This window comes from Balaenoptera musculus, chromosome 10 (genome assembly GCF_009873245.2).
Source record: "Balaenoptera musculus isolate JJ_BM4_2016_0621 chromosome 10, mBalMus1.pri.v3, whole genome shotgun sequence".
NCBI lineage: Eukaryota > Metazoa > Chordata > Mammalia > Artiodactyla > Balaenopteridae > Balaenoptera > Balaenoptera musculus.
This window is the reverse complement of record NC_045794.1, coordinates 101,746,840-101,772,881: the sequence shown is the minus strand read 5'-3', so window position 1 is coordinate 101,772,881 and position 26,042 is coordinate 101,746,840. Positions and strand designations below refer to the sequence as shown.

General features: G+C 50.7%; 1 protein-coding gene across 5 annotated transcripts in view; it reads right to left on the bottom strand.

Annotated features, from left to right (window-relative positions):
• TBC1D22A (TBC1 domain family member 22A) overlaps positions 1-26,042 on the bottom strand; it is a 323,227-nt gene that overhangs the window by 108,915 nt on the left and 188,270 nt on the right. For 3 of the 5 annotated variants that reach the window (XM_036865801.1, XM_036865803.1, XM_036865802.1), the window contains exons 9-10: positions 21,376-21,485; positions 2,713-2,788 (exon numbers count right to left, since the gene is read on the bottom strand). In XM_036865801.1, the coding sequence (XP_036721696.1) occupies positions 2,713-2,788; positions 21,376-21,485 (186 nt within the window). The remainder of the gene's footprint in view (positions 1-2,712; positions 2,789-21,375; positions 21,486-26,042) is intronic. The other 2 variants (XM_036865804.1, XM_036865805.1) reach the window with 1 other exon arrangement.

The following is a 26,042-nucleotide window of genomic DNA, read 5'->3' as shown; positions in this document are numbered from 1 at the left end:
TTATCCATTTTTTAGCTCTCTTCAGTGAGAAATCTGGTTGGAATTACCTAGCCCACCACCACTGGCAGTGGAAGGTCCTCCTACTCTCACCTTTGACATTGCCAATTCAGTGGCTCAAGGCTCCATCTCTCATTGTGTGGGAAGTTCTGAAAGCTCTGCCCCACAGATTACAGACTCCCCTGGGGCTTCTCACTAGCCAGCTTACCTCTCTCGAGACAATTACCAGCCACCGGGCAGTCTCTCAGGCTGCTGCCCATCACCTTCCTGCTCGGCCTCCATTACAGACACGACCCTCTGTCTTCAGTCATGCCACCTTCCTGTCTAGGGAACAGACTTTTTCTAAAGATTTGGGGGTAACAGAGAGTAGGGTATCGCACTACTCAAAATACAAAACTACTTAAGAGTACTTTTCAGAAATCCTTTAGCCAGTTGTCACAGCTAGAAAATAAGACAGCGACCCTGACCCTCTCCTGATCTTCCCCACCCCCCGCTGCCACCCTCCTCTACCCCTGGGCCTCTGCCCTCCTCTCCCTCTCCATTCTCTCCTGACTTACAACACTACTACTGGAACCCCAAAATTCCTCTCACTTTTCCTTGTGTAGCAATTTAGCTCTTTTCTAAACTATTCCCATCTGGGTCAAGCCCATGAAACCTCAGCTTTCTTAATAACAGGTCCATGAAATGGTGTTCCTTCACCAAATTGCCAAAAAGTTCTGAAATCAATGCTGTCCTTGCCCTGAAATGCAAAAATGGGGCAGTGGTTTTTTTTGTTGTTGTTTTTTAAAGCAATATTTTCTTCCTAGTGTATCCTGCCTTTAATAAAATCCTTGCCGTCCCTGCACAGTCCCAAGACCACAAATTCTTTCTCCAGGAGGAAAGTGAGAGAAGGGGGCCTATGGACACTTCTCCCCGGGGCTGCTGAGGGGTAACAGCCCAAACTCTGTCAATTCTGATACTTCCTGCTTGAAAAGCCTGGGAATTCTTCTTCTGAGGCCATCACAGATGTTCTTCCAGGTTTCATTGGAAGAATAGTTACAAACAGATTACAAAGTCTAACCGATTACCAAAAAGAGCCTCCTATGTTGTGAAAAACTGACCATTTAAACAAAACAACCACAGGATGAAAATGCCCTCCTCAGAAGCTGCAGGAAAATAAAAACGGGATTTACTGAAAAGCCCAGATGCGGTTGGGATTCCTCTGGTTGCTGCTGCTGTTCTTTTAAACCATCATCCAGCAAACCTGTGATGTGCTTCTTCTAAACCACAGCACCAGAGAAAATCAACTCAACTATTTCCCAGACTGCAACCCTGGAACAAATAAGCACCAACCGCAACTTTCCAACCTCCACAAAAATGCAAAATCTGCCTTCTAAGAGACACAGGAGGAAAAGAAGAACTGCTAAGGAAGTGTAATTCACAGCTCCTGCAAATCGTATTTCAAAGAACAAAACGAGGCTGGGGGAAAGGTGTGAAACTGCTAGCAGGGAAAAAACCCAAGAGCGTCCAACAAAGATCTCCCCATGAAGTTAAGCATAAATGTACATAAATGCAGTTACATAAGCCAAAAACAGTACTTTGAATAGGTAGCTGCAAAGCAGCTAAATATACTGAATCAAAGTATTAGTGGAAGAACTGTGTAGAACTTCATAATATGGAAATTAGGTAATAACCATTAGATACAACTGAAAATCAGGTTCAATCAAGGAACAGAATGGAGTTGATAATTTGTATGATTCCATTTCATAATGTCATTCCATCATTTCCCAAACCAAGTGCCTTTCTTGGGAAGATGATTACCGATATACTTTCTACTGCTGAAGGTACAGCAAGGGGAAGAGACGCCGGGATATGCCTGTCCTTGGAAGGCAGCCCTGGAACACGGGCGGCGTGTCTACGTTTTAAGCAAAGTACGATTTCTCTGCAGGTTCAGTGAAGTCACCCACCAAGCTCACACAGGGCTCCTGATGGCACAGCCTGTGTCTTCTCTTCACATCACCACTGACCAGCCAGCTGGTGTCACAAATCCATGCCCGGGTCTGCTTGGTATCCCTCTGTTAATGCTCTGTTCATTAATTTAACAAACTATCAGGAGAGTATGCTTGAAATGGGCAGCATTATCTCTCAACTTTAATTAAACTCTGCTATTGCAATATGACAGTCAGCACATCATAGGGGGAATTATTTTAAGGATGAGGGGAGAAAGTATTTCAAAGCCCCCACTTAAACATGAAAGCATAATCTAAAATGGCCGAGCACATACTATAATTTTTCTGTAATATTAAAGATGCTATTTTCAGACTCGGTAATTAATTGGATTCCGTGGAGAAATTACGCCAGCATCCTTGATAGCAAAATGTGTGCAGAGGCAGGAACAGTGTGCCAGAGGACGGCCATAAACAACCCGGCTGTCACCCAGATTATGACAATCACCAGGCTTAATAAGGAGTAAGAGCTGCCTGCTTCTAGGACGCACTCATCACTTCCTGCAAAGTGACGGCACTGAATTCTGATTATATCGCCCTCGTAAAAGGAATGGCAGCGGCTCCTACTCTAGCGGCGGGTGGCCTCAGAAGGCTGCGTGGAAGGCGCAAGCCAGGGGCCACGGGCTGGGCGAGGACGGCATCCTGTCAGCTGATGGCCGGCGAGTCCTGAGCCTTCCACCACCTTCTCCCCCGCCCCGCAGGGAAAGGGGAGCCCAGGAAGCTGGCTTACCATCGATCCGGCTCACGAGTTCTTCCAAGATTTTCACTTTCATTTGAATCCCAGGTTGAGCAAACGTGTAGTTGTCCTAAGGGAAAAATAACAACGAATATCATATGCATGGAAAATAAAACCCGCTTTCCAAAGGGGAAAAAGGCAGCGGGAACAAAGGTGAACAGTTTCACAACATAACAGATTCACAAAGTGATCAACGCACAAGGCATTAGGCTGCGTTACACCACCAGTGTGCAGCACGAACCAGAAGGTGAAGTCCGACGCCCCCTGATGTCACAGGGGAACACACCAATCTCAGGAACACTTAATGGGGCGTGTCTATATGTAAATGCAGACATTTACATTTAAATTGAACAGACAGCTCACTGAGGGCCAGAGTCTGCCGGAAGTTGCTCTGGCTGGCACAGGGGCAAAGCCCTCAGCGCTGCAGGGGAGCCGACCTGTAACAGCGACCTGGCAGTACCAGCGTCACGCCGGCCGTCCCAGGGCCAAGGACGTGGTCACTGCGTGAGCGCAGAGTGAACATGGGACTTCAGTCTCAGTGAACTCAGGTGAAGAAGTTCATAAACTAAGACAGGAAAACCAGTGTGGGCACTGGGCGGGGGGAGGGGGGTCTCCAGTCAGGCAGACCTGGAACGAGAGCCCAGCTCTATCACGTAGATGCTGTGTGACGCTGGCAAGTAACACCACCCCTCTGGGCTGCAGTTTCATTATCTATAAGGTGAGAATGACAATGCCGACTTGTAGGGCTGCTCTGAGGCTTCCAGAAGCACTGTGAGTGGCAGGTGCATGAAGGCTCAGGGACAGGAGGCTGGGTGCCCCACTGCCATCACCTGAGAACACAAACCAGCTGGAGGAGAAGGTGGCGCCCACCGTGTCCCGCCCCAGGGCATCCCCACAGAACTGCCCTCAGGAGCCTCTGCCGGCGCTCAGGGACCGTTTGCAGAATGAGGGTTTCAACTGGACTCCTGCAGTGATGCACTTACACTGCAGGTAAGATGTAAGATGCATGTGAGATGTCCAGGGCACATTCCTGGAGCCAGGCAAGGGGGACAAAGATTGCTAAGCAAGGGACTGAACCCGGGAAAGCATCCTGGATGGCCCAGGTAGGCCCAGTGTGACCCGGGGCCCTTGAAGGTGGAGGAGGAGACAGGAGAGTCAGCGTCAGAGCTGCGAGGACGCTTGACTCGCCACCGCGGACATGGAAGGCGGGCAAAGGCGCCACCACCCAAGCAACACAGGCTCGAAAGAGACCAAGGAGCGAATTATTCCCTGAAGCCCCAGAAGGGACGCAGCCCTGCCCACGCCTTGATCTACACCTTGATCCAGCACCCCAGGTGCATGGCAGCCTTCTGGCCTCCAGGACGATGAGGTAACAAACGTGTGTTGTTTCAAGCCACGACGCGCTGCGCCTGCGGGTCCTTGAACTCGAGTGAGCGTGTGGGGCCTCGGGCCCCGGCGGTTCAGGGGAACTCCTGCTGGGCCGGTGTTGGGAGAGGATGGCTTGTCCTCAGGGAGGCACGGGGGAAGCCCCAGGGACGTGGGAACAGCACTCCCGGTGCCACCTGCCCCAGGACCTGCGAGGGGGTCTCCAACGACACAGCATGGGGGAGAGGAGGACCTTCACACCAGCAGCAGCGTCTAACGCTCAGCAGTCAGACGTGGGGGGCTCCGATCCCGACACGGTCGGCGCTCTCTGGGTTTAACACACGTGCGCACACACGCACACACACCCCTCCTAGCTAGAGCAGGAGTGGCAGCACGATGACACAGAACTTAAAATGCCTACAAGGCAACAAGGATCTCTTTCCCGCAGAAACAGAAAATGAGCAGACTCAGACCTAACTTCTTGCTGAGGTTTCCCCCAAGTCGATTTCAAGTGACAGCCTCTGGATCCAACTGTCACATCCCCGCGAGGGCAAAACTGAGGACAGCTCCGTGCGGTGCCCCGACTCAGAGCAACGCTGAGGTCCCACATGCGCCCTGCTCTGCGCAGGGGGACGGTGCTCCCGGGGCGGCTGCCACAGGGGTCTGGCGTGATGGTGTCCTCTAGACACGGCGACAAGCTTGTGGGTTTTGCCACACTTTGAAGTCTTGTGACGCGAGGGCTTTCACAGACTGGCGCTCAGTGGACAGGACCTCTGGGCCCTGAAAGTCCCGTGCGTGTCCCGGCGAGACACCGGGCGCCCCTCCGGCCGAGACAGGGCAGCAGCACAAGGTAAGCACAAGTCGTGAGCTTTCACGGACTTAGACATTAATGGGTAATGGAAATTCTGGCTTTGGACTTGAACTTACAAGGGTTGGCCTTTAAGACAATTTCTCTCTGAAACTGGGTAACACAAGGAGATTTATACTCGAATTCGGGGCATGCTGTGTAGTTGGAAGCTTATACACTGGCATTTCACCTCATGGTGGAATTTCTGATGAGCCAGGTGGAACAGTCAAGCAGGACATAATTAAGGATGAGAAATAAACTAAGAGTGGTTTTGCAGCCTTAGGTAGAGGCCTTGCAGATTATCGAATTAATGTTCAATTCTAACACGTTTCAAAGCCATCAGGACCAGGCTCTAATGCCCTCTCCCCAGCGTCGCAGGAGAATCCTCAAAGGAGCGGGGGTTCCACTGGGGGCTGGCCTGTCCCGATGGGCTGTGGGCTCCAAGGCGGGCCACACCCCTGGCCGAGAAGGGACCTAATGGTTACGCAAACAGCCAGCTGAAGGAAGCACTCTCAAACCCGGGGTCTGCTTCCCAGTGGAGGGAACTCAGTTGGTGCCTCTCCTGCACTATCTCCATCCCCAGAAATACTCACCCCAAGAAGGCAACTTCAACTGCTAAGCCTGGGAGACTAAACAGCCAGTAGGTGCAGCCCTCCTTCCAGCTCTCAGAATCGGCTGATCCCCCAGGAAGGCTGCTCCCCCGGGGGAAGGCTGCTCCCCACAGAAAGACTGTTCCCCCAAGAAAGCTGCTCCCCCAGGGAAGGCTGCTCCCCTTGGGAAGGTTGCTCCCCTTTGGAAGGCTGCTCCCCCCAGGAAGGTTGCTCCCCCAAGAAAACCGCTCCCCTGGTGAAGGCTGCTCCCCCAGGGAAGGCTGCTCCCACCCCAGGAAGGCTGCTCCCACCCCAGGAAGGCTGCTCCCACCCCGGAAAGGCTGCTCCCTCTGGGAAGGTTGCTTCCCTAGGGAGGCTGCTCCCCCAGGAAGTCTGCTCCCCCAGGAAGGCTGCTCCCACCCCGGGAAGGTTGCTCCCCCAGGGAAGGCTGCTCCCACCCCAGGAAGGCTGCTCCTCCTAGGAAGGTTGCTCCCCCTGGGAAGGCTGCTCCCTCTGGGAAGGTTGCTTCCCTAGGGAGGCTGCTCCCCCAGGAAGTCTGCTCCCCCAGGAAGGCTGTTCCCACCCCAGGAAGGCTGCTCCCACCCCGGGAAGGCTGCTCCTCCTAGGAAGGTTGCTCCCCCTGGGAAGGCTGCTCCCCCTGGGGAGGTTGCTCCCCCTGGGAAGGTTGCTCCCCCTGGGAAGGCTGCTCCCCCTGGGAAGGTTGCTTCCCTAGGCAGGCTGCTCCCCCAGGAAGTCTGCTCCCCCAGGAAGGCTGCTCCCACCCCAGGAAGGCTGTTCCCCCAAGAAGACTGCTCCCCCCAACCCCCAGAAGGCTGCTTCCTGGTACAGATCTGATGCACGTGAGGGGGTCCTGCCCAGGCCCAGCACTGGCTCTGACAGGGTGGGTCAGCCTCAATGATCCTGGGATTCAGTCAGCCAGGTTATTTGGCTCTCACACTAAGACAGGATTTCAAGCTTCTCATTTAAAAGAAATAAAAGTTATTCTTTGACCATCTGCCACTATTTTATTTCTCAGTTTGTTCAAAACCCAGATAGGGGAGATGAGTTCTCTTGAAAATCCAAATAATAAGAAAAGAATGACACCCGAGAGTATAAAAAAAAAATCTGTATTGTGAAAGGACCTGAGAAGATTGACAGGTGTGGCCTTGGCATCTGGATTTAGGCAGGGAGCGGGGGGCAGAGAAGACCAGCCTTCAGAAGGGGCACAGTGTGGTCGGCTGAGGATGGCCCCGCTTAGCAGCCAGGAAGCCTTTGAAGGGCACACCAAGGACATTCCAGAGCCAGAGGCTGAGATGGAAGGTGTGAGGGGAAAAGAATGTTCTGTGGCCTCAGGAGAGGCACTTGGCACTCAGGCTGCCCAGCAGGGCTCCACCAGCGCCCCTGATGAGACCGTGGGTTCTGCCCACTTCAGGCAGGGGCGCCACCCCAGCATGCCATCCAAACCCGCGCCGGCAACACACCTGGCACAGAAAACGTCTGCTGAATAGATGTATGACTAGGCAGGCAAAATAGGAAGTAAATAAGAATGTGGTATATTTACAGACATAGTAACAGTCATAATATTAACAATACTCCGTGAAAAGTAAACATGCATATCCTTTCAAACTGAGATTTGATTTTGTGTCTTTAAGAAACAATAGAATAGGTAAAACTTATGGGTCAGAGGGAAGGAAGGAAGGTCTGAAGAATACAACGACCTTTTGGGAAATGTTTCACAGAAAGTGAAGTCCGTAGCAGACGGACTTTACCTTTCTGCTTACCTTTTTACAGAAAAAAATCAAAAAATGCACACCAGCCTTGCCTCGCACATGCTACTGTTCCCGCCTCACCCTCCAGCAATAACAAACAGCATTTTCCGTGCTCTTCAGCTGACAAGCAGAATCAACTCTTCTGAAGGAGCATTTCAGAGAAGAGCTGGAAGATACACTCATATCGGCTTAGCCAGAAGGACCCCAGCACCCGCCTATTAAAACTCCCAGCTCCCAGAGAACTGAGAATCCCTCTTACCTCTGACAAGGGGCTGTGCCCACAGACCAGAGATGCAAGCCCTCAGCAAGTCCCACACCCCTTTCCTGGCCAGTCTCACTCTGAGAAAGCTGCTTTCTTAGGCTCAAACCACACTGGCCTCCCTCACCTGCCCTGGACCTGCGTCTGGAACAACTCAGCGGTACAAGGCCCCATTTCAGGCACCCTGATGACCCAATCCGTGCAACTGATGCATCAACCCACACAAGACAGAACCGCCGCAGACCGGGAGCTCTTCCCTCCGTGCAGTGAACACTGCCTGCGTGCCTCGTGCGTGAGACAATACCCCGAGGCCGGAGCAGAGACGGTGCGGAAAAGCAAGGCAGAGACCGCCATCCTGAGACAGGCCCGTTTGCCAGGTCGGCCCTCCCTCAGCCAGCGCCTGGGACCGGGGATTTCGGGTGTTCCCACCTCTCCCGCACCAGCAGGAATGGCTTGCTGACCTCAGCTGAGCACTGTGGTTTACGCCGAGCTCCTGCTTTCCTGCCGGTCCGTGCCAGGCAGAGGTACCTATGTGAAGAGCCTCGGTACAGACCCCGGGTGCAGAGCCTCTACCGAGCTCCTGGCAGACGGTGCCAACTCGTCGCTGGGGCGTTAGGCGTCTCCTGCGACTCCACCAGGGCAGGACTCCGGGCAGCTGGCGCCTGGGTCCCCCTGGGCCTTCTCCTTTCGTCGCTGCCGCCTCACACGACCGCGCTGGGAGGAATCACGGCCGGGAGCACAGCTACATGCTGGGAGTCACGGGACCCGGGGGCAGTCCTAGGCCTCCCAACACAGCTGGGCAGGAGAACAGCACGGGCCTTCTGTCCAGAGATGACGGTCTGGTCGTTAAGCAAACGTTCATCACGCAGGCCACGCAAATGCGCATGGGGGCTCGCTGTGCCCTGGGGAGCCCGGCCGTCACGGCACAGAACGGGGGCCTGACCTGAGGACCTGACCTGACCTCTGCATGCAGAGGACGTGAGGCCCGGGCCTAGACACAGGGAGAAGGAAGCTAGGCACACTCCAGGCGTGAATGAAGGCCAGTGTGGCGGGAGGGGCCGCAAGGAAGCTGGGGCTGACGGGAGAAGACCATTCGGAGGCTGGAAGGCCACGTGGGGAGCGAAGGGTGAGACCCCAGCAAAGCTACAGAAGGAAGCTACTGACACGGAGATGGGGAGCCACCACGGTTACGAGATTTGCATTTGGAAAAGATGACTCTGGCCGCAAGGTGGGGCGTAACAGAAGGGGTCAGCAAGGATGCGAGAGGTCAGCTACAAGACCAAAGCCAGAATCTGGGCACGAGGGCCATGAGAGCATCCCACTGGCGACGCAGTCAACCCAGGCTGTCCAGGCTGCATTCAACGAACTGTACTGCTTGGTTTTGTGAACTTGAACGCAGGGCTTCTCACTTATTCCTGTGAGCTCGTTTGTTTGATTGGCTCTCAGCCGGAACTGCCGTCAGTGGAACTCATTCTGCACCTTGATCGTGTCATCGATCACATTAGCTGTCCTTCCAAGCTGAGAGGCAGTGGGTAAACTCACACCCTCCACGTCTTCGCCACGGTCTCTGGGAAGAGGGGAGAAGGACGAGGACAAGGACAGAGCTCCGTGGCATGCTTCTCAGATGGAAGAGCATTGTAAAAATCTATCAAGCCAACTCTTTTCCCACCCGCGAGCCGAGTTTCTCTGATCTTCTGTTTCCTCATCTGTAAAATGGTGAGGAACGGCTCCTTCCCAAGGCGCTGGGGGTGTGAAGTGAGTTGCTATCTCTCAAGGAGCCCAGACAGCGTCCACACCAAGGGTGAGCCCGCCCGCCCACCCGCCCGCCCCTTCCCCAGCTTCCCCGGTGACATCGGACACGGGACGTGGTGAAGGCTGAAGGCTCCCCCAGCCCTGGCAGAGCGGCCAGTGCTCCTCCTGTAAACCGCGGGGGAAACGGGAAATGCTGAATGCCTGCCTTCAGACACGGGCCCGCCAGCAGCAGAGGGTGGTGTACCAGTGAGGGAGAGGTAGATGGGCCCCTGGGCTGGACAGCTGGAGTCTGACAGGCGGAGTAAATTGGAGCTTTGTTTCCCCAGACACTCCAAGGCCAAAGTTAATAGCAGGAGCTGAGGTCTGCCGGAGGAAAGAGATAAGATGACCATTCCTGAGGTCAAGGAAACCTCCCCGATTGCACACGCGCAGTAAGCCTCCTTGGGGGTCAAAAAGGAGGGGGCACCACCCCGTAACAGGTGATGCTAAGGCCGTCCCATAGGCCTCTGGGCTGAAACCCCATCTTGGAAAAAAGTTGCGCACGCATGCTGGGGAGGGTCCTACAGCAGGTCACGTGTGGAAGAAGAAACCAGATGATTGGCCAAAGGTAAACAAAGACCCGGAAGAACTGCCCTATATGAATGACTTCACCGCCTCTTTATTGGGCTCCTCCTCATTATGGGGGGACGCCCACACCCTTTCTCTCCCCGTGTGCATCTCTGCCCTGCTTCTGTCTTAACTAAGCAACTGTTTCTCTGTGTGCTCTCCCACTTGTTGTGCTGTGTCTCTAATAATTAACTTTGTACCTGTTTTTACAGTTTTTGCCTCCGTGAGAAATGCATTTTTCAACGGGGGCAAACGCCACGGCAGCTTTGCTTCTAGCCTCTAGCCCTAGCTGGTCTAGTGGCTGGGGTTTCTGGTTTTCACCCAGGCTCCCCAGGTTCACTTCCTGGGCAGGGAACTAAGATCTCACTTCAAGCCACCACTCACTGCTGTCTCACCAAGATCAACAGTATTTGAAGGGAGTCTAGGTAAGGTATAAATACGTGCTATAAAAAGTAACCACTAACTGAAAGAAAGGTGGGGAGAGGAGAGATGGCCCATAAGCCAGAGTGAAAACTAACAAGAATAATAAGAAAGTCTCCCTGAGTGAAAAGAGCCGATCTGAAAAGACTACACACTGTGTGGTTCCACGGAAATGACATTCTGGAAGAGGCAAAACCATGGAGACAGTGAAAAGACCAGTGGTTGTCAAGGGTTCAGGGAGAGGGAGGGATGAACAGGTGGAGCACAGAGGATTTTTAGGGCAGTGAAACTACTCTGTGTGATACCATAATGGTGGATACATGTCATTATACATTTGTCCAAACCCACAGAATGTACAGCACAGAGAGGGAACCCCAATGTCAACTATGGACTTTAGTTAATAATGACATATGGATATTGGCTCATCAACTGTAACAAAGGCACCACACGAACACAAGATGTCAATAACAGGAGAAACCTTGTGTGTGTGAAGAGGTGGCAACAGAGTATATCAAACTCTCTGTACTTCCTGCTCAATATTTCTGTAAACCTGAAACTGCCCTAAAAAACAGGGTCCATTAATTTAAAAAGTACCCAATGCATGCAAAAGAAGGGAGGAAAAAGGGAGGAAATAAGATGAAATGAATAGAAAATAAATAGCAAAATGGCAGTGTAAACCCCAGACATATAAATAATTACTGAATGTAAATGAACTAAACACACACTAAAAGGGTAGGAAAGCAAAATCCAACTATAAGCTGTCTACAAGAAAAGTGCTTTAAATAAGAAGACACAAACAGATTAAAAGCAAAGGGATGGAAAAGACATACCAAGGAAATACTAATCATAAGGAAGATGGAATGGCTATATTAATATCAGAGGAACTGGAATCGAGGACAGGGGATATAACCAGAAATAGAGGAATATTTCATAACAATAAGCATATAAATTCATCAAGAAAACATAATCATCTTATATGTGTGTGTATCTAATAACCAAGATTCAAACAACATGAAGCAAAACCTCACAAAAGTAAAAGAAGAGACAAATCAACCATTACAGTTGGAAATTCCAGAAGTCCTCACTCAGCAGTTGATAGAAAAAGCAGATGGAAAATAAGTAAGGGTAGAGAACACAGGAAAAACACTACATATCAACCAACATGACCTAACTGATATTTACAGAAACTTCCCCAACAAAGCAGAACACACATTCTTCTCAAGGACACATGAAACATTCATCAAGATAGACTATGTGACAGATCTCAAGACACATATCAATTAGTTTAATTACCAATTTTAGGAATTGAAGACATCACTTTAGTCCTTATAGACATTAAAAGAATTAGGGAATATTGTAAACAACAGTATGTCAATAAATCACAATTGTTTAAAATGACCAAATTCTTTAAAATACACAAATTATCAAAACTGACAAGAAAAGAAATAGAAAATCTGGAGCCCTACCCAGAGCAGAAACTGAATTTGTACTTAAAACTTTCCCACAAAGAAAGTTCCAGGCCAAGATGGCTTCACTGTTGAATTCTATCAAGTATTTAAGAAAAACACAATACCAATCTTGCACAAACTCTTTCAGAAATCACAGGAGCATTTTATGAAATCACCATTTCCCTAATGCCAAAACAGAAAAAGAGAATACACAGAAGAAAAGAAAATGGAAGACAATACTGTCATCCCTTGGTATACAAAGGGGGTTGGTTCCAGGAGCCCCCATGGATACCAAAATCCATAGATGCTCAAGTCGCATAGTCAGCCCTCTGTATCTGCAGTGCTATATCTGTGGATTCAGCAAACCCTGGATCATGCAGTACTACCCATATTTAATTGAGGAAAAAAAAAGCACGTGTAAGTGGACCTGCACAGTTCAAACCTGTGTTGTTCAAGGGTCAATTGTATTCCTCATGAACAGAGATATAAAACTCTTTTAAAATATATTACATACAATACAATAAAATAAAATATCAAAGAGAATCCTGAAACATATAAAAAGACTAACATCTCACGACAAAGTGGGACTTATCTCAGGAATGCAAGCTGGCTTAACATTAAAAATTAATCAATGTCCTTCAGTACATTAATAGAGTAAGTCAGAAAAATCATATGACCATCCATCTCAACACAAGAAAAAGCATTTGGCAAAATACTGATTCATAATTATTTAAAAGTCTCAGCAAACTATGATCTGTCTTCCAGCTCTTCTTCCACCAAGTCTTACAAATTCTATCCTCAATCTCTTTGCCCTTTATATACTGGTATTCCTCAAATGTAAAGAAAAAGACCTACCAAAATAAGGCAGAATGTTTATTAAAAATACAGACTCCTTGTCTGTGGAATTTGCACTGTCAAAACCACCCTGATAAAGGGCATCTACGAAAAGTCAACAGCTAACATCAAAGTTAATGGTGAGCACCTAAATGTTTCACCCTCTCCACCAATACCTGGAAGGAGGTAAAAATGTCTGCTCTCATCACTTCCATTCAACATTGTACTTGAGGTCCTTGACAATGCAATAAGGCAAGAAGAGGAAATAAAAGCCACACATATTACCTAGAAAGAAGTAAAATTCTGTTTATTTGTAGGTGACATGATTATGCACATAGAAAATCCTAAAGCATCTACCCAAAAGCTCCTAAAACTAATAAGTGAATTTAGCAAGATTACAAGAAACGAGGTGTGGCATATATTTTCCACAACAATATCTCTTATCCCATATATTCTTTTATGTGACCAGGGCACTCCTGCATCAAGAGATGGAGTCTAATTTCCCTCTCTTTAAAGTAGGCTTATGACTTCTTTACCCAAAAGAGTAGAGTGGAAGTGATATTATGCGACTTCTGAGGTTCAGTCATGAAAAAATGCAACTAACAGCTTGCTTTCTGGAAGTCTTACTGGGAGCCTTGAACCATTATGTCAGAAGTCTGACTTTCCTAAGGCCACTGTGCCATGAGGATGTTAAGCCACATGGAGAGGCCATGTGTGGGCAGCTCAATCTACAGTCTCAGTCTTAGAGTCGTCCAAGCCCAGGCACCACACACGTAAAAGAGTGAGATTGCAGATGATTCCAGTCCCTAGGCATCAACTTGTGCCAGCTTTCAAGCCGTCTCACCAAGGCGCCAGACACCGTGGTGCACAGACAGAGATTCGTGGTGTGTCCTGACTGAAATCCTGACCAACAGGATCTGTGAGAGTGATAAAACAGTTGTTCTAAGTCAGGAAGTTTTGGAGTAATTTGTTACACAACAATAGGAACTGAAAAACTGTCAGTTTACAAAACTCAATTGTATTTGTACAAACTATCAGTAAAAATCAAAAAAACAAAATTTACCAAGAAAGCTATACCATTTAAAGGAGCATCAAAAAAAAAAAAAATCTAGAAATAAATTTAACAAAAGATGAGCAAAACCCATACACTGAAAACTACAAAATGTTTATTAGGGTAAGTTAAAGAACATTTAAATAAATTTAAAACTATACCATGCTTACAGATTAGAATAAATTAACACTGTTAATACTGTTAATTCTGGGACAACTGACACATAGATTCAAAATATAATTCCATTCTAAATCCCAGGCCGTAAGGCTTTTTTGGTAGGAAATGGCTAATGATAAACTTTATATAAAAATGCAAAGGACCAAAAATACTCAAGATAATTTTTTTTTAAAAAAGAACACACTTGGAGGACTTTACCGAACTCCAAGAAAAGCTACAGTAGTGAAGACGGTACGTACTGGTATAACAACCCATTAATAGATTAATGGAACATGATAGAGTGTCCAGAAATGGACACACATGTATACAGTCATTTGATTTTCAGAAAAGGTGCCAAAGCAATCTACTCTGGAAACATAACAAAACTGTTTTCAACAAATGGTGCTGTGTTAACTAGGAAATCTATATTTTAAAAAAGAACCATGGGGCCTTCCTCACACCATACAGAAAAATTAAGTCAAGCTAGATGACAGACCTAAAAGTAAAAACTAAAATTATAGTTTCTAGAAGAAAAACATAGGAGAATACCCTGGTATGCTGGGCGTAGGAAAAGGCTTTTTGGTTAGGACACAGACAACCATTACCACAAAAGATAATAAATTAGAATTCATCAAAATTAAAATTTTCTGCTCAGCAGAAGACATTTTTTAAAAGTAAACTGAGGGACTTCCTTGGTGGCGCAGTGGTTAAGAGTCTGCCTGCCAACACAGGGGACGCAGGTTCTAGCCCTTGTCCGGGAAGATCCCACATTCCGCGGAGCAACTAAGCCCATGCGCCACAACTACTGAGCCTGCGCTCTAGAGCCCACGAGCCACAACTACTGAGCCCACGTGCCACAACTACTGAAGCCCACACGCCTAGAGCCTGTGCTCCGCAACAAGAGAAGCCACTGCAATGAGAAGCCCACGCACCGCAACGAAGAGTAGTCCCCGCTCGCCACAACTAGAGAAAGCCTGCGTGCAGCAACGAAGACCCAATGCAGCCAAAAATAAATAAATAAATAAATAAATAAATAAATAAATAAATTTTTTTTAAAAGTGTAAATTGACAAGCCACAAACTTGGGAAAAAATATTCTCGTTCCCTCTCTCGATATGGATATAGATATATAGATATAGATATCTAGACACCGTATGGTCAGGCCACTCAGGATGGCTGTTCTCTTGCTCTCTGTACATCCCTGCTGGACCAGCGCCTGCTTCACCTACACCTGCTCATGTGACTGACCTTCCTTCATACTTGCCCCAGGCCCCAGCTAGTGACTGTTCTTATCAAAGGGGCCATGAGGGGTGTGCCTCTCTGCTGGTTTCCCTGGTAACTGACAAGCCCACCTGAGGTCAATTCCCCCTAAAACTGGCAACGGCCCCTTCTCCCGGGAGTGAAGACAGCTGCTATGTCCTGCCCACCGCCCGCCGCACGTGGTGAGGCATTGCTCCAGGAGCTAAGCTCCCCCGTCCATTAAACCGCTGATGTCCCTGTTGCTGACTCCAGGCTCTTTCTTCACTCTTAAAGCTGGGCAAGTAAAGGCCTTGCAAGCCTGTGGAGTGCAGCCCAACAATATAGATACATAGATACACACACACACACACACACACACACACACACACACACGACTGCTAACCAGCAGAAATGAAAACAGGGCTGTGCAACGCTGGTGAGGACGTGGAGCAACCAGACCTCACTGCTGACGGGCTTATGAAATAGCGTAACCAATTCGGGGAGAAGATCTGGATGTTTTTCATAAAAACTAAGTATAGCCCTACGCCATCACCCAGCAAGTCCACTCCTATGTATTGACCCAAGAGACAAGAAATACACGTCAACAAGAGGACGACTACCTGAGTGCTCACGGAAACTTCACTCCTAACGGCCGAAGACTGGAAACAGCCTTGGCTTCCACCAGCTGGAGGATGTTTAACCAAACTGTGACAGAGTCACACGATGGAGCACTGCTTTGTAATTAAGAGGAATGAACGATTCATCCAGGCAACGACATGGATTTCACTGTTTTCAATGCTACTGTAAATTGAATTTTTTTTAATCTTCATTTTTACACTGGCGCACAATAACTCACTGTTAATGAATCTTCTGCTTCAGCCCAGTAACCCACACATTCTTGTCTATTTAATAAACGTTTCTAAAATGTTGCCAAGAGTCCTCACTGTTATCGACTGGAGCTCTAACATCACAGCTCTGAAGGTGCTTCCACCCCGCGCGTGACGCATCTGGACGTGAGACGGGAAAGCGCCACGTGGAGCGGGCGCTCCGGCCATCCACCGTCCACCCGCGGGCTGGGCACGAGGTCTGGCTCTGCGCCCTCCTCCTGCTGCTCCGCTGCCCTTTCCAGGTGGAGACTCCTGATGCAAACAACAAAAGCCACGTCAAGGCCACGTACGCATCCTCTCCACCACCTTCCCAAGCAACGCACCGGCCCTCTGTTCTCTTTCCTTGGAGTTTGGTTGAGAGGTGGCAACAGATCGAGGTTCTGGCTCCTTCTGAGGATCCTGGGCCACCTTCTGAGCGTGCCTCGGGCCGCTCTCCTTTTCGGAGCAGAACCTTCTCCAAGGGCTCCCTGTGCAGGCTCTGGTTCCCTGTGATACGTCGTCCCTTTTCTCTCCCTGGCTAACTCACAGCAGCTGTATTTGAGGAACCACCCCGCCCCCCGCAAGACAGTGTCCCCTCCAGCCCCCCGTCACAGGTCTGGTCGTTCCCGGCCTTTCTCTGCCAGTCACTACACCACCACATTTCCGGCCTTTTCTCTGGCAAGTTCCAAGATAATATCGTCACTTTCCCCAATATTCCCATCCCTTCCACGCCAGCAACCAGTTCTTAGAATTGAGTCATTCTTCACCAAGGAAAGAACATGTAAATGACTAATTATAAAACGCAACAGTTCTTTTCTACTCAAAGAGGCTGTCCTGCTAAGTAATGAATCTGAGAGTAATTGTACGACTGCAGGGTGGGCAAGTATGGAAGCCGTAACTCAAGAGGTGAGAGCTCCCCGACAACCCTGGCGTCATGTCGTTGGTGAAATGAGAAGGCGGGCAAAGGCCCAAGAATAATCCCCGAGAAGCCAGAGAAGGGCTCGCCCACCTGGACTGGGACCTGGGCCTGCCCTGCCCGGCGCCGCAGCAGAGCCTTCGAGCAGCTTCCTTCCTCAGAAAGTCCACGGGCACTCTCCTCCTCGGCCCCAAGGTCCAGGTCCTGCTGGCCTGTCGCAAGGCGGTCCTTTGTAAAGCAGCAGCCCATCAGCTGGACTGGCTCAGACGGCCTTTGGTGACCTAACCAAAAATCACCTCCAAAGGCGGCATTAGAAAGACACAATCCGTGAAACCACTGGAAGAAATAATGGCCCACCAAAATTTTTTTTTTTTGGCCACGCTGCGTGGCTTGTGGGATCTTAGTTTCCCGACCAGGGATTGAACCCAGGCCCATGGTAGCGAATGTGCCAAGTCCTAACCACTGGACCACCAGGGAATTCCCCCTTAAATCTCTGGCTGGACTCCTCACATCGTACCTGAGGACAATCGACCTCATTATGAGACCCGAGTGTGGCTCTATCCTGCCAACGAGACAGGAAAGCCCACGTCAGGGCCCTCCACCTCACATTCCCAATGGCCCCTGGACATGCAGTCAACTCACAATGCCCAGGATCCAAGGAGCAGGACACGGGCAGAAAGACCCACTGTTGTAGGATCCCAAGTCCCCGGGCACAGCTCCCCCAGTCCCAGTGCCAGCCGACGTTCACTCGTGGCGCACTCTCTCCGTCTTGTACTTTTCCTCTTGTGAGCTCACCCTGGGGGCCTCTCCCTGAGAGCATCTCTGCCTGTGGGGCTGCAGCGCCCACGGTGCTCAGCCAACCGCTGGGCTCCCTGGGACCCCTTCAAGCAGCCTGTGAGGTCCAAACTGCATTCATAATGATACTGAGGCATAATCTACCTCTGTCGCCGTGTTGGCATTTGCTGTCATGCTACAGAAGTGGTGGCAAGTAGAAGTGCTGGCTCGCGGCACGGACCAAGGCAGCATCCACAACCGTATTCAACGCCATACATTCGTGGTTTAAAAAGAGAGAGTTTCACTTAAGGATGTCCTGGGTGACACAGGAAAAGTTCCTAATCTTATGATTAGTATTGGGTTAAATCTTGACCCTTGATAAACATCTTTTCAGTATTCTATGGGAAAAATGGGAAGAACATGTAAAGCTCTGGAGACGTGAACCCAAAAACATTGATTTCTTCCAGAAAAGCAATTTTTGGTGCAATTCTCTGAGCTGAGAGCAGAACTGGATACATTTTCCAAGAGAAAACGTACTTGAAAGAATGACCAACAGGCAAACTGGTTATTCAAACTTGGGTATCTGGCAGAAATTTTCTCAAAAATGAACAAAGTTACCCTGTCACCTCAAGGGAACCAATTCACAGTGTTTGCTGCCAATAATAATATTTGCACTTTTAAGCCAAAATCTGAATTTTAGAGAACTTTTATCCACCACTCTGGGCTTGACAGTTCCTTATGAGAGTGGTGGTAACACTAACAAAGGTGATTTTTTGATACTGTACGATGAAACGCACCAATGTTTAGATGATCTACATACCTCAGGCATCCAGGATTTTCCAATAACCAGTGTCTGATGTGACAGAACCATGCATTTGTAAAAGATCTATTCCAAGTGCAAGACAGGTCAATGGATTTTACTGTGACTGAGCACAAAATGTTCACTGTTACGGCTTCACATTCACACTGCAAGTGACCTTTAAGAAACTACCATCTGTTCGGCTGTGGTACAGCATTAAAGGGAAAACATCCACAATCATCTGAAAGGGCTGTTAAAATACTTCTCCCCTTTCCAACTACATACCTGTGAGAGGCTGGGTTTTCTTCATATACTTCAACCAAAAAAACATATTACAACAGGTTGACTGGAGAAACACATATGAGAATTCAGCTGTCTTCTGTCAAGGCACGTAAAGTAAAACCATGCCTTTCTTCTCACTAAACATTTTTGTTTTGGAAAATATTCATTTATCATAAAAATATGTTATTTATAATAGCATACAATGGGTTTATGACACCTGGTCCATGTTTCCTCTTGATTTTAAGTCAGTTCATATCCTCACACTTATCCAAACCACAATGGCGACAGTACTTGCACATGCTGAAAAGTCCCCCATGGAGCTCGCACAGGGTCACGGGGGATGGCCTCATCTAAGGGAATTACAGAAGAGCCCCCCCAGACTCCCTGGATGCTGGTAATGGGCATCGCTGAACGCTTGCTCACGTGAGGATCACGTGGAATCAGTCGTGAGCATGTGACAGAAAGATAGACGGCTGCCGTTGGCCTGGCGCGCGTAGTAATCACACACACACACACACACACGCCAGAGAAACATTATGCCTTCCACGCAGCACCCCTGCCAAGAAACCATTTCATCAGACAACAGATCTCAGGTGAAAAATGAAAAGCCAGCATCGGTTTCATTGTACAGCTGATTTTATTTACAAATAGAAGCTGGATAATCTTGTATTTAAATAGCAGAAGTTCCATCACTCATGATCAGAAAAGTGACATCTGAAATTTATAAAAAGTTTCAGATTATGATTCAATCTCCTTTCCAAGGAGGAAAAGAGTCTTAAGTTTTGGGAGAAAGACTGAAAAATATGAAAACATTAGCAGAGTAGGGAAATGATGAATTGATGCTGGGGCCAAAATCTGTCGCCAGCAGGCACATTTTTCTTTACAAGATACAAAATCGGTCAGGAGGCGTTCTGATGGGCTCTCAGATACAAGCTTTCTATTGTTCAACTCCAGAAAGGGCTTCTGCTTTCTCTTTGTCAATTCCTAAGTTATCAAGGGGAACGGGAACCCACACAGTTTTCTTCAACAGAATCGTCCTAGCTGATTTATTCAAATTAAACCTCAGGGCCTCAGTCAGTCTTTAGATGACATCTTAGAAAAGCCTTGCTTGGACCATTTCCAATCAAGCAGCTTAGCTGAGGCCTCTCCAGTGGGCGGCATCAGGAATGCCTGCTATGACAACAGCTCAGGAAAAGCCAAAGCTGGCGGGAAATGCCTGTGACGAGTGCATCCGCAACGCCAGTCCTCTGTCTTCAGGGGGAAGGGCCCTCCTTACCTGGGACAAAGGGATCCTGGCAGAACCCAAGGCCCCCGCACAGCCTCCGTCCTGTGGCAGCCGTCTTTGGACCGTCCTCCCGTGAGTGACCAGAACGAACCTCAGACCAAAACCCTGCCCCGGGCTCTTCCCCTCCTCTGTTGGCAAATTCACGGTCCCCCTCCAGATCCCACTCTGCTCCGCATGCGTGTCGTCGGAGCGTGGTTTATGCCTTGTGCCGCAGCGCTCACACCTCTCCCCTTCACCCCGCGGTGAGCCCGGGAGCTCGGCCCTAAACCCCTTCTCCCGCCCCAGAGCGGGTGCAGCCCCGGCCCCAGGCCAGCGTCTAGGAAAGCTGTGTGGGCACCAGAGAAGCCTAAAATGGCCCACAGCTGGCTCGAGGGCCGTCTACCTACCGCAGCCACTTCCCGCCACACGCAAGGCTCCAGCCCGTCCTCCTGCTCTTGACCTGCCAACGTCTTCCTCCCCAGGTGAGTTTCCCCCTGATTTAGGGGAATGGGTGATGCCATAAAACCATCCCAGGCCCCGGAAGACTCTGGCTTTCCAGGGAGAATCCCAGCCAGGGGCCCAGCTGACACCAGGTCCAGCAGAAGCCCCACCCACGGGGGGCAGGATGCCCCCCAGCTCACGCTTCCCTCTGGGACCCGGCAGCGTCACTGGTCCTCGAGCGCCGAGATCCCTGACCCGAGGCGGGCGGGGATGGTGGGGCTGGCGGCTGACGGGCCCCGGTGTCACGGATGCAGAGCCAAGGCCTTGAATCTGATGCCCTTTTTTTTTTTAAGGACCCCAATTGTACTTGAACATTTGTTACTTTTTTTTTTTTTTTTATGGCTGTGTTGGGTCTTCATTTCTATGCAAGGGCTTTCTCTACTTGCGGCGAGCGGGGGCCACTCTTCATCGCGGTGCGCGGGCCTCTCACTATCGCGGCCTCTCTTGTTGCGGAGCACAGGCTCCAGACGCGCATGCTCAGTAGTTGTGGCTCACGGGCCCAGTTGCTCCGCGGCATGTGGGATCTTCCCAGACCAGGGCTCGAACCCGTGTCCCCTGCATTGGCAGGCAGGCTCCCAACCACTGCGCCACCAGGGAAGCCCCAAATCTGATGCCCTTTAAGAGGCGGGTTCCTCTGAACACAGTTCACGCAGACAGTGAAGCGGCTGGTCAACGACCCCCCGTGCTGGGGGGGCAGAACCACAGTCACCGGCGGCCGAGTGGGGCAGGGGGGTGGAATACCCGCGGGGATCGGACTCTGCGGGGGGGGGGGGGGGCCTGGTCCCTCCGAGCCCTGCACTGTGCCCCCAACCGGCTCCAGAGGCGCGTGTGCGCCCGCAGACACACAGTCACCCTGAGCAGCATGAACTCCGCCCGAGGGACGCCGCGGGGCGGGGCGGCGCTGCCTCCGGGGCGCTCACCTGGATGCCGTCCAGCAGCCGGCTCATGCACCAGTACGTGTCGGCCTCCACGTTGCGCAGCGCGTCCGCAGGCACGCAGGAGACGTCAGCGGTGTCCACGTCCTCGTCATCTGTGCCGCGGGGCGGGGGGAAGACAGGGAGCCGTTAGCCCACGGGGCGAACGAGGAGGTGCGCTCTGCCGGCAGGACCCACCTCCCCGCCCCCGCCCCGTTCTCCTCGCTCCAGCTAGATGACTTGGCATCTTCCACCGCATCACTTAATGGGTCTCCATTTTGATACCTAATTAGTTGCAGATAATTAATATTCTAAATCCTCTCCAATTAACATAATTAACATATTGTAAATCATTGCTTCTCAGGCATTTCACATCCTCATAAGAGAGGACCTAAAATATCAATTTATTACTTATTCCTAACTGAGGTCTGAACGTTTTTTCCTAAGATTTCTAAAATTCTGCTTCTCATATATTCACATATTCATTCAGTAATAACCCCTCTAAAAACCCGTTTCCAAGGTGAGAGTTCCCAAAACCACACTGCGTAAATACTTCTATGCTATGAGCAAATACCAAGAAAGCAAAAACACAGATGTGTTTGAAAGAAAGAATAGGCAATGGTGCTCTAAATAATTTCCTCCTCCAAGCATAAAAAATCTAATGAGAAAGCATAACTTAAAAGCTTTAAAATGCAAAACAGATGCCTAATTGAAATGGCTTATCAGACATTTGAAGAAATTAACTTTAGATCCTTATAAAAATTGCTATCATCCAGCATAACACTCAAATGTTTTAAAAATTGTGCATCGTATTCTTTTAATTTTATTTACTTTTGTTGTATTTTGCAAAGGTGCATGGCAACTTTGCAAGGAAAATGTTCTTTACGAAAAGAAACATTTCAGCCCGGAATATATTTAGAAAGTTTTAAGCGGGTAAAAATGACAATAATCATAACAATGATAACTGCTAACATTTACTGAGTGGTTATTAGATGCCAGGCACTCTTCTTCATGTTTTAAATGCATTAACTCTATTGTGGCCACCGTTGCGCCCCTTGGGAAATGGGGTACAGAGGAACAACGAGCCGGCCCGGTGACGGCCTGGTAAGGAGTGGGGTCAGGGTATGGACCCGCCATCCGTCCCGGAGCCCGGGCTCGTAACCACTCCCACAGAGCAGGCCAGCCCTCCACACCTGCGCACACCTCACACCCGGGCTTCGATCGCCTCCCCAGCAGCAGCCCGACACGGCCTGACTCCCACCAGGTGCTGGGCTGGGAGAGCCGCCCGGGAACACCCTCCCACTCCGTCCTCTGTTCACAGTGGAAATCAGAAAGTAAAAACAGGGAGGGTCCTTCCAGGCCAGCACCCCGTGGGGGAACCAACCAGCTGGGGCCTCTGTGGGGGGCCTCAGGAGCCCAGAGAGGAGGCCACGGCCCCGGACACACATCCAACCGGGCACAGCCTCACAGCCGTGCAGACCACAGAGCAGATCCAACTCCTAATCACCGCGTCTCCCTGGAGGCACGTCTGTCCTTCTGGGCAAAGGAAACCAGCACTCTTACCTGCCTTCCTTCATCTCCTCCCTCATTCACGCAACGAGTTTCTGCTGGTTTGGTTTGGTTTGGAGGGTTATTTTATTGAGATACAATGCACGTACCGTAAAACTCACCCTTTTAAAGTGTACCGTTCAGTGGGCTTTAGTGTATTCACAGGGTTGGGTAACCATCACCACGATCTAATTCCAGAACATTTTCATCACCCCAAACAAACCCTGGCCTCATTAGCAGTCACTCCCCATTCCCCTGCCCCTCCTAGCCCCCAGCAGCCGCCAGGCTGCGTCCTGCCCCCGTGGACGTGCCTGTGTGGACATCTCACCTCAGTGGCATCACAGGACACGTGGCCTTTCGTGTCTGGCTTCTCTCACTGAGCACGATGTTTCCAAGGGTCACCGTGTCATAGCCTGTGACAGTGCTTCCCTCCTTTTTATGGTATAATAACTTTCCACTGTATGGACGGGCCACACTGTGTTTATCCCCCGCCCCTCGGTGGTCACTGGGTCATCCCCACATCGGGGCAAAGTGACGAGAGGCAGCAGGCCCTCCCTGTGTCCCTAAACTCCGGACCCTTGGGCACAGAGATGAGGAGGAACAAACACCCCCAAGAAGCTGGTGGGTTAAAGGGGGAAAACACCTTATAAATGGAAAACGGAAACATTTAGGTACCAGACAGTCACCCGGATGATGGGGGAGGGGTGGGTTACTCGGACCCAGGCTGTGTGCTCAGCCAAGGCCCTGGCAGGCAGACCCAGGCGGCCCTGTCCCCTTCCCTGTGACATGGGACTGGGATGAAGAGTGCACCGGGGCCAGCCCTGAGCTCCCCTCTGCCCGAGTGCGCCCATGAACCTGCACCAGCCCAGCTGCCCCACTCCGGGGCTGGGGGCCTCCCTCCTGCACTGGGCACCCCTCTGCCCGCTGGGCTGGCCCAGCAAGGCGCCCGGCCTCGGAACTCTGCGGTCCCAGGAGGCACCCTAGGCCCACACGCCCTGAGCACACCCTGGGATGGAGGCCCACCTGATTCTGCAGATGGCCTGGCTCCGGAATTTCTTGTAGCAGCTGAGGCGGGAGGTGTCATCGCCGCCAGTTCCCAGATGGGGAAACCACGTCTCCCCGGGGTTCACTGCCCTGCGCTGTAAGGGCCGCTCAGCACCGGGTCCCGCCCGTCACGACGCCCTTCCTGCTGCAAGATCAAGTTCGCAGACAGGAGTGCAAGTCACCTGGTCGGGGCGGAGACCTCCTCGCTGGGAAACTCGATTCAGCATCCCCCCCAAACTAGAGCAGAGCTGGACTGATTTTCCGTTCTCAGGAAACCGAGTCAACAATAATCAGAGGGCTCCTCTGGAGGTCTTCCATCCACGCACTCTCTTTCAAGGGCCTTCAAAGCACTGAGATACTTCCTCAGCTATAAGAAAAGGCAAGCAGGGGACTAAAGCCCTCCCCAGACCTCAGGCTCCTCTCCTGGGTCACGAGCAGCGGGGCTGCCTCAGCCCAGGTCCGCAGGGTGCGAGCTGCCGCGGGCTGTGGGCAGGAGACTGGGTGAGTTTTCTTCGTCTGTTTAGCTGGCTTATTATTTTATCCCAGGAAATACCGGTGTCATTTCTCACAATGGGCCATTTGGTACTCTTGGATGTAACGAAGTAATGGCATTTAACTCAGAGAGCCCCTATGCTAATCTGTCTTCGAAAAGCCAAGAGAATCGGAATGACCCTTATTGTCAGAATGAGATAAATACCCCCCGTGGTTTTTTTAGGGGAGTACAGAGGGCAGCACAGTCAGAGCCGAGGGACGGGCCCAAGAGCAGGAAACACGGTGACTGCCCCTGGCGGGGGGGCACTGGTGGCTCCGAGGGGGCCCAGCTGGACCAAACCACGAACAAAAGGGCAGGTGTGGTACAGGCTCGGTCTGATAGAGGCTAAGCTACTAACCCCCCAGAGAGCCCACACCACGGGGCAGGGACGAGCTCTCGGGGTCAAGACCCTCTGGCCCAAGGGTGCACACCTGCCACCAGAGCTCACTCACTGCCTGGGACAGCCCGGGGGTCGGGGTGGGGGGCGACCAGGAGGGGAGGAAACCCAAACACGGAGCCGCCCCACTCTGCACAGGCCCCAGGACTCTGGGCTTCAGGCCGGCGGCCATGGAGCCCATGCCAGGTGGGACTCAGTGACAGTGGAGAGGCCGGAAGAAAGGCCGTCAGCCAAGACCACTGAGAGAGACCCACGGAAGTGAGGCTTCCCGGGCCATCCCAGGGTTCAAAGGAAGAAACATGACCCAAAGGGAAAAAATGATCAATTGACAGGTACAGGAGAGCAGACAGATCCAGGCCAGCAGCAGACGGAGGTGAGGCCTAAATAACAACGTGGCTGTGGCTGTGGCCGCGGCAGTGGCTCTGCAGCACCCCTGGGACCTGGGGGGTGGGCCCATTCTGACACAACCCGTGAAGATGCTCCAGGCGGGAGGGGGGCGCAGCACAGGGCCCCCCAGGGCGGGGCAGGGCCCACACAGCCTCCCCCCATCCCCACCCTGCAGGGTTGGGAGCCAGGACCGCTGGGGACTCACCATGGCAACATTTAAACGTTATTTAAAATAACGGAATGTAAACCAAACTGTTTCATCAAAAACCGGACTAGATTCTCTGTCTTGCGTTTATCTTCTAATCACAAACAAACAGTAACGCTGGCACGAGTAACACTGCACCCAGCCCTCCTCCCCACGTTATCCACGACACCTCCCTTCAGGGGCCAGGCCCTGTACCCCGGGGACACCACATTGAGGAAGGTGACCCCAGAGAGCCCTCAGAGTGCCAGGGAGGACGACAAGTGCACAGGCTAACCCAAGGGGCGCCTGGGGTGGGGCAGAAAAGGCGCTGACCACCACAGCCCCGGCCAGTAGATCAGGAGTCCCAAGTAGACCACAACCAAATATAAAGGCACAGGACGTAAAAGCAGACATTTAATTAAAAGTAATCTCACTTGTCTTCTTAGATCATAGAAAAGCTTTAGGGGATGATTTAAATAAATTCTTTGAAAATGCTGTTCTGCCATATGACTGTTTAAAAAGCAATTTGTAAAACAATCCCATCTTTACCAACAACTCCATTTATAAGGAAAACTCCACCG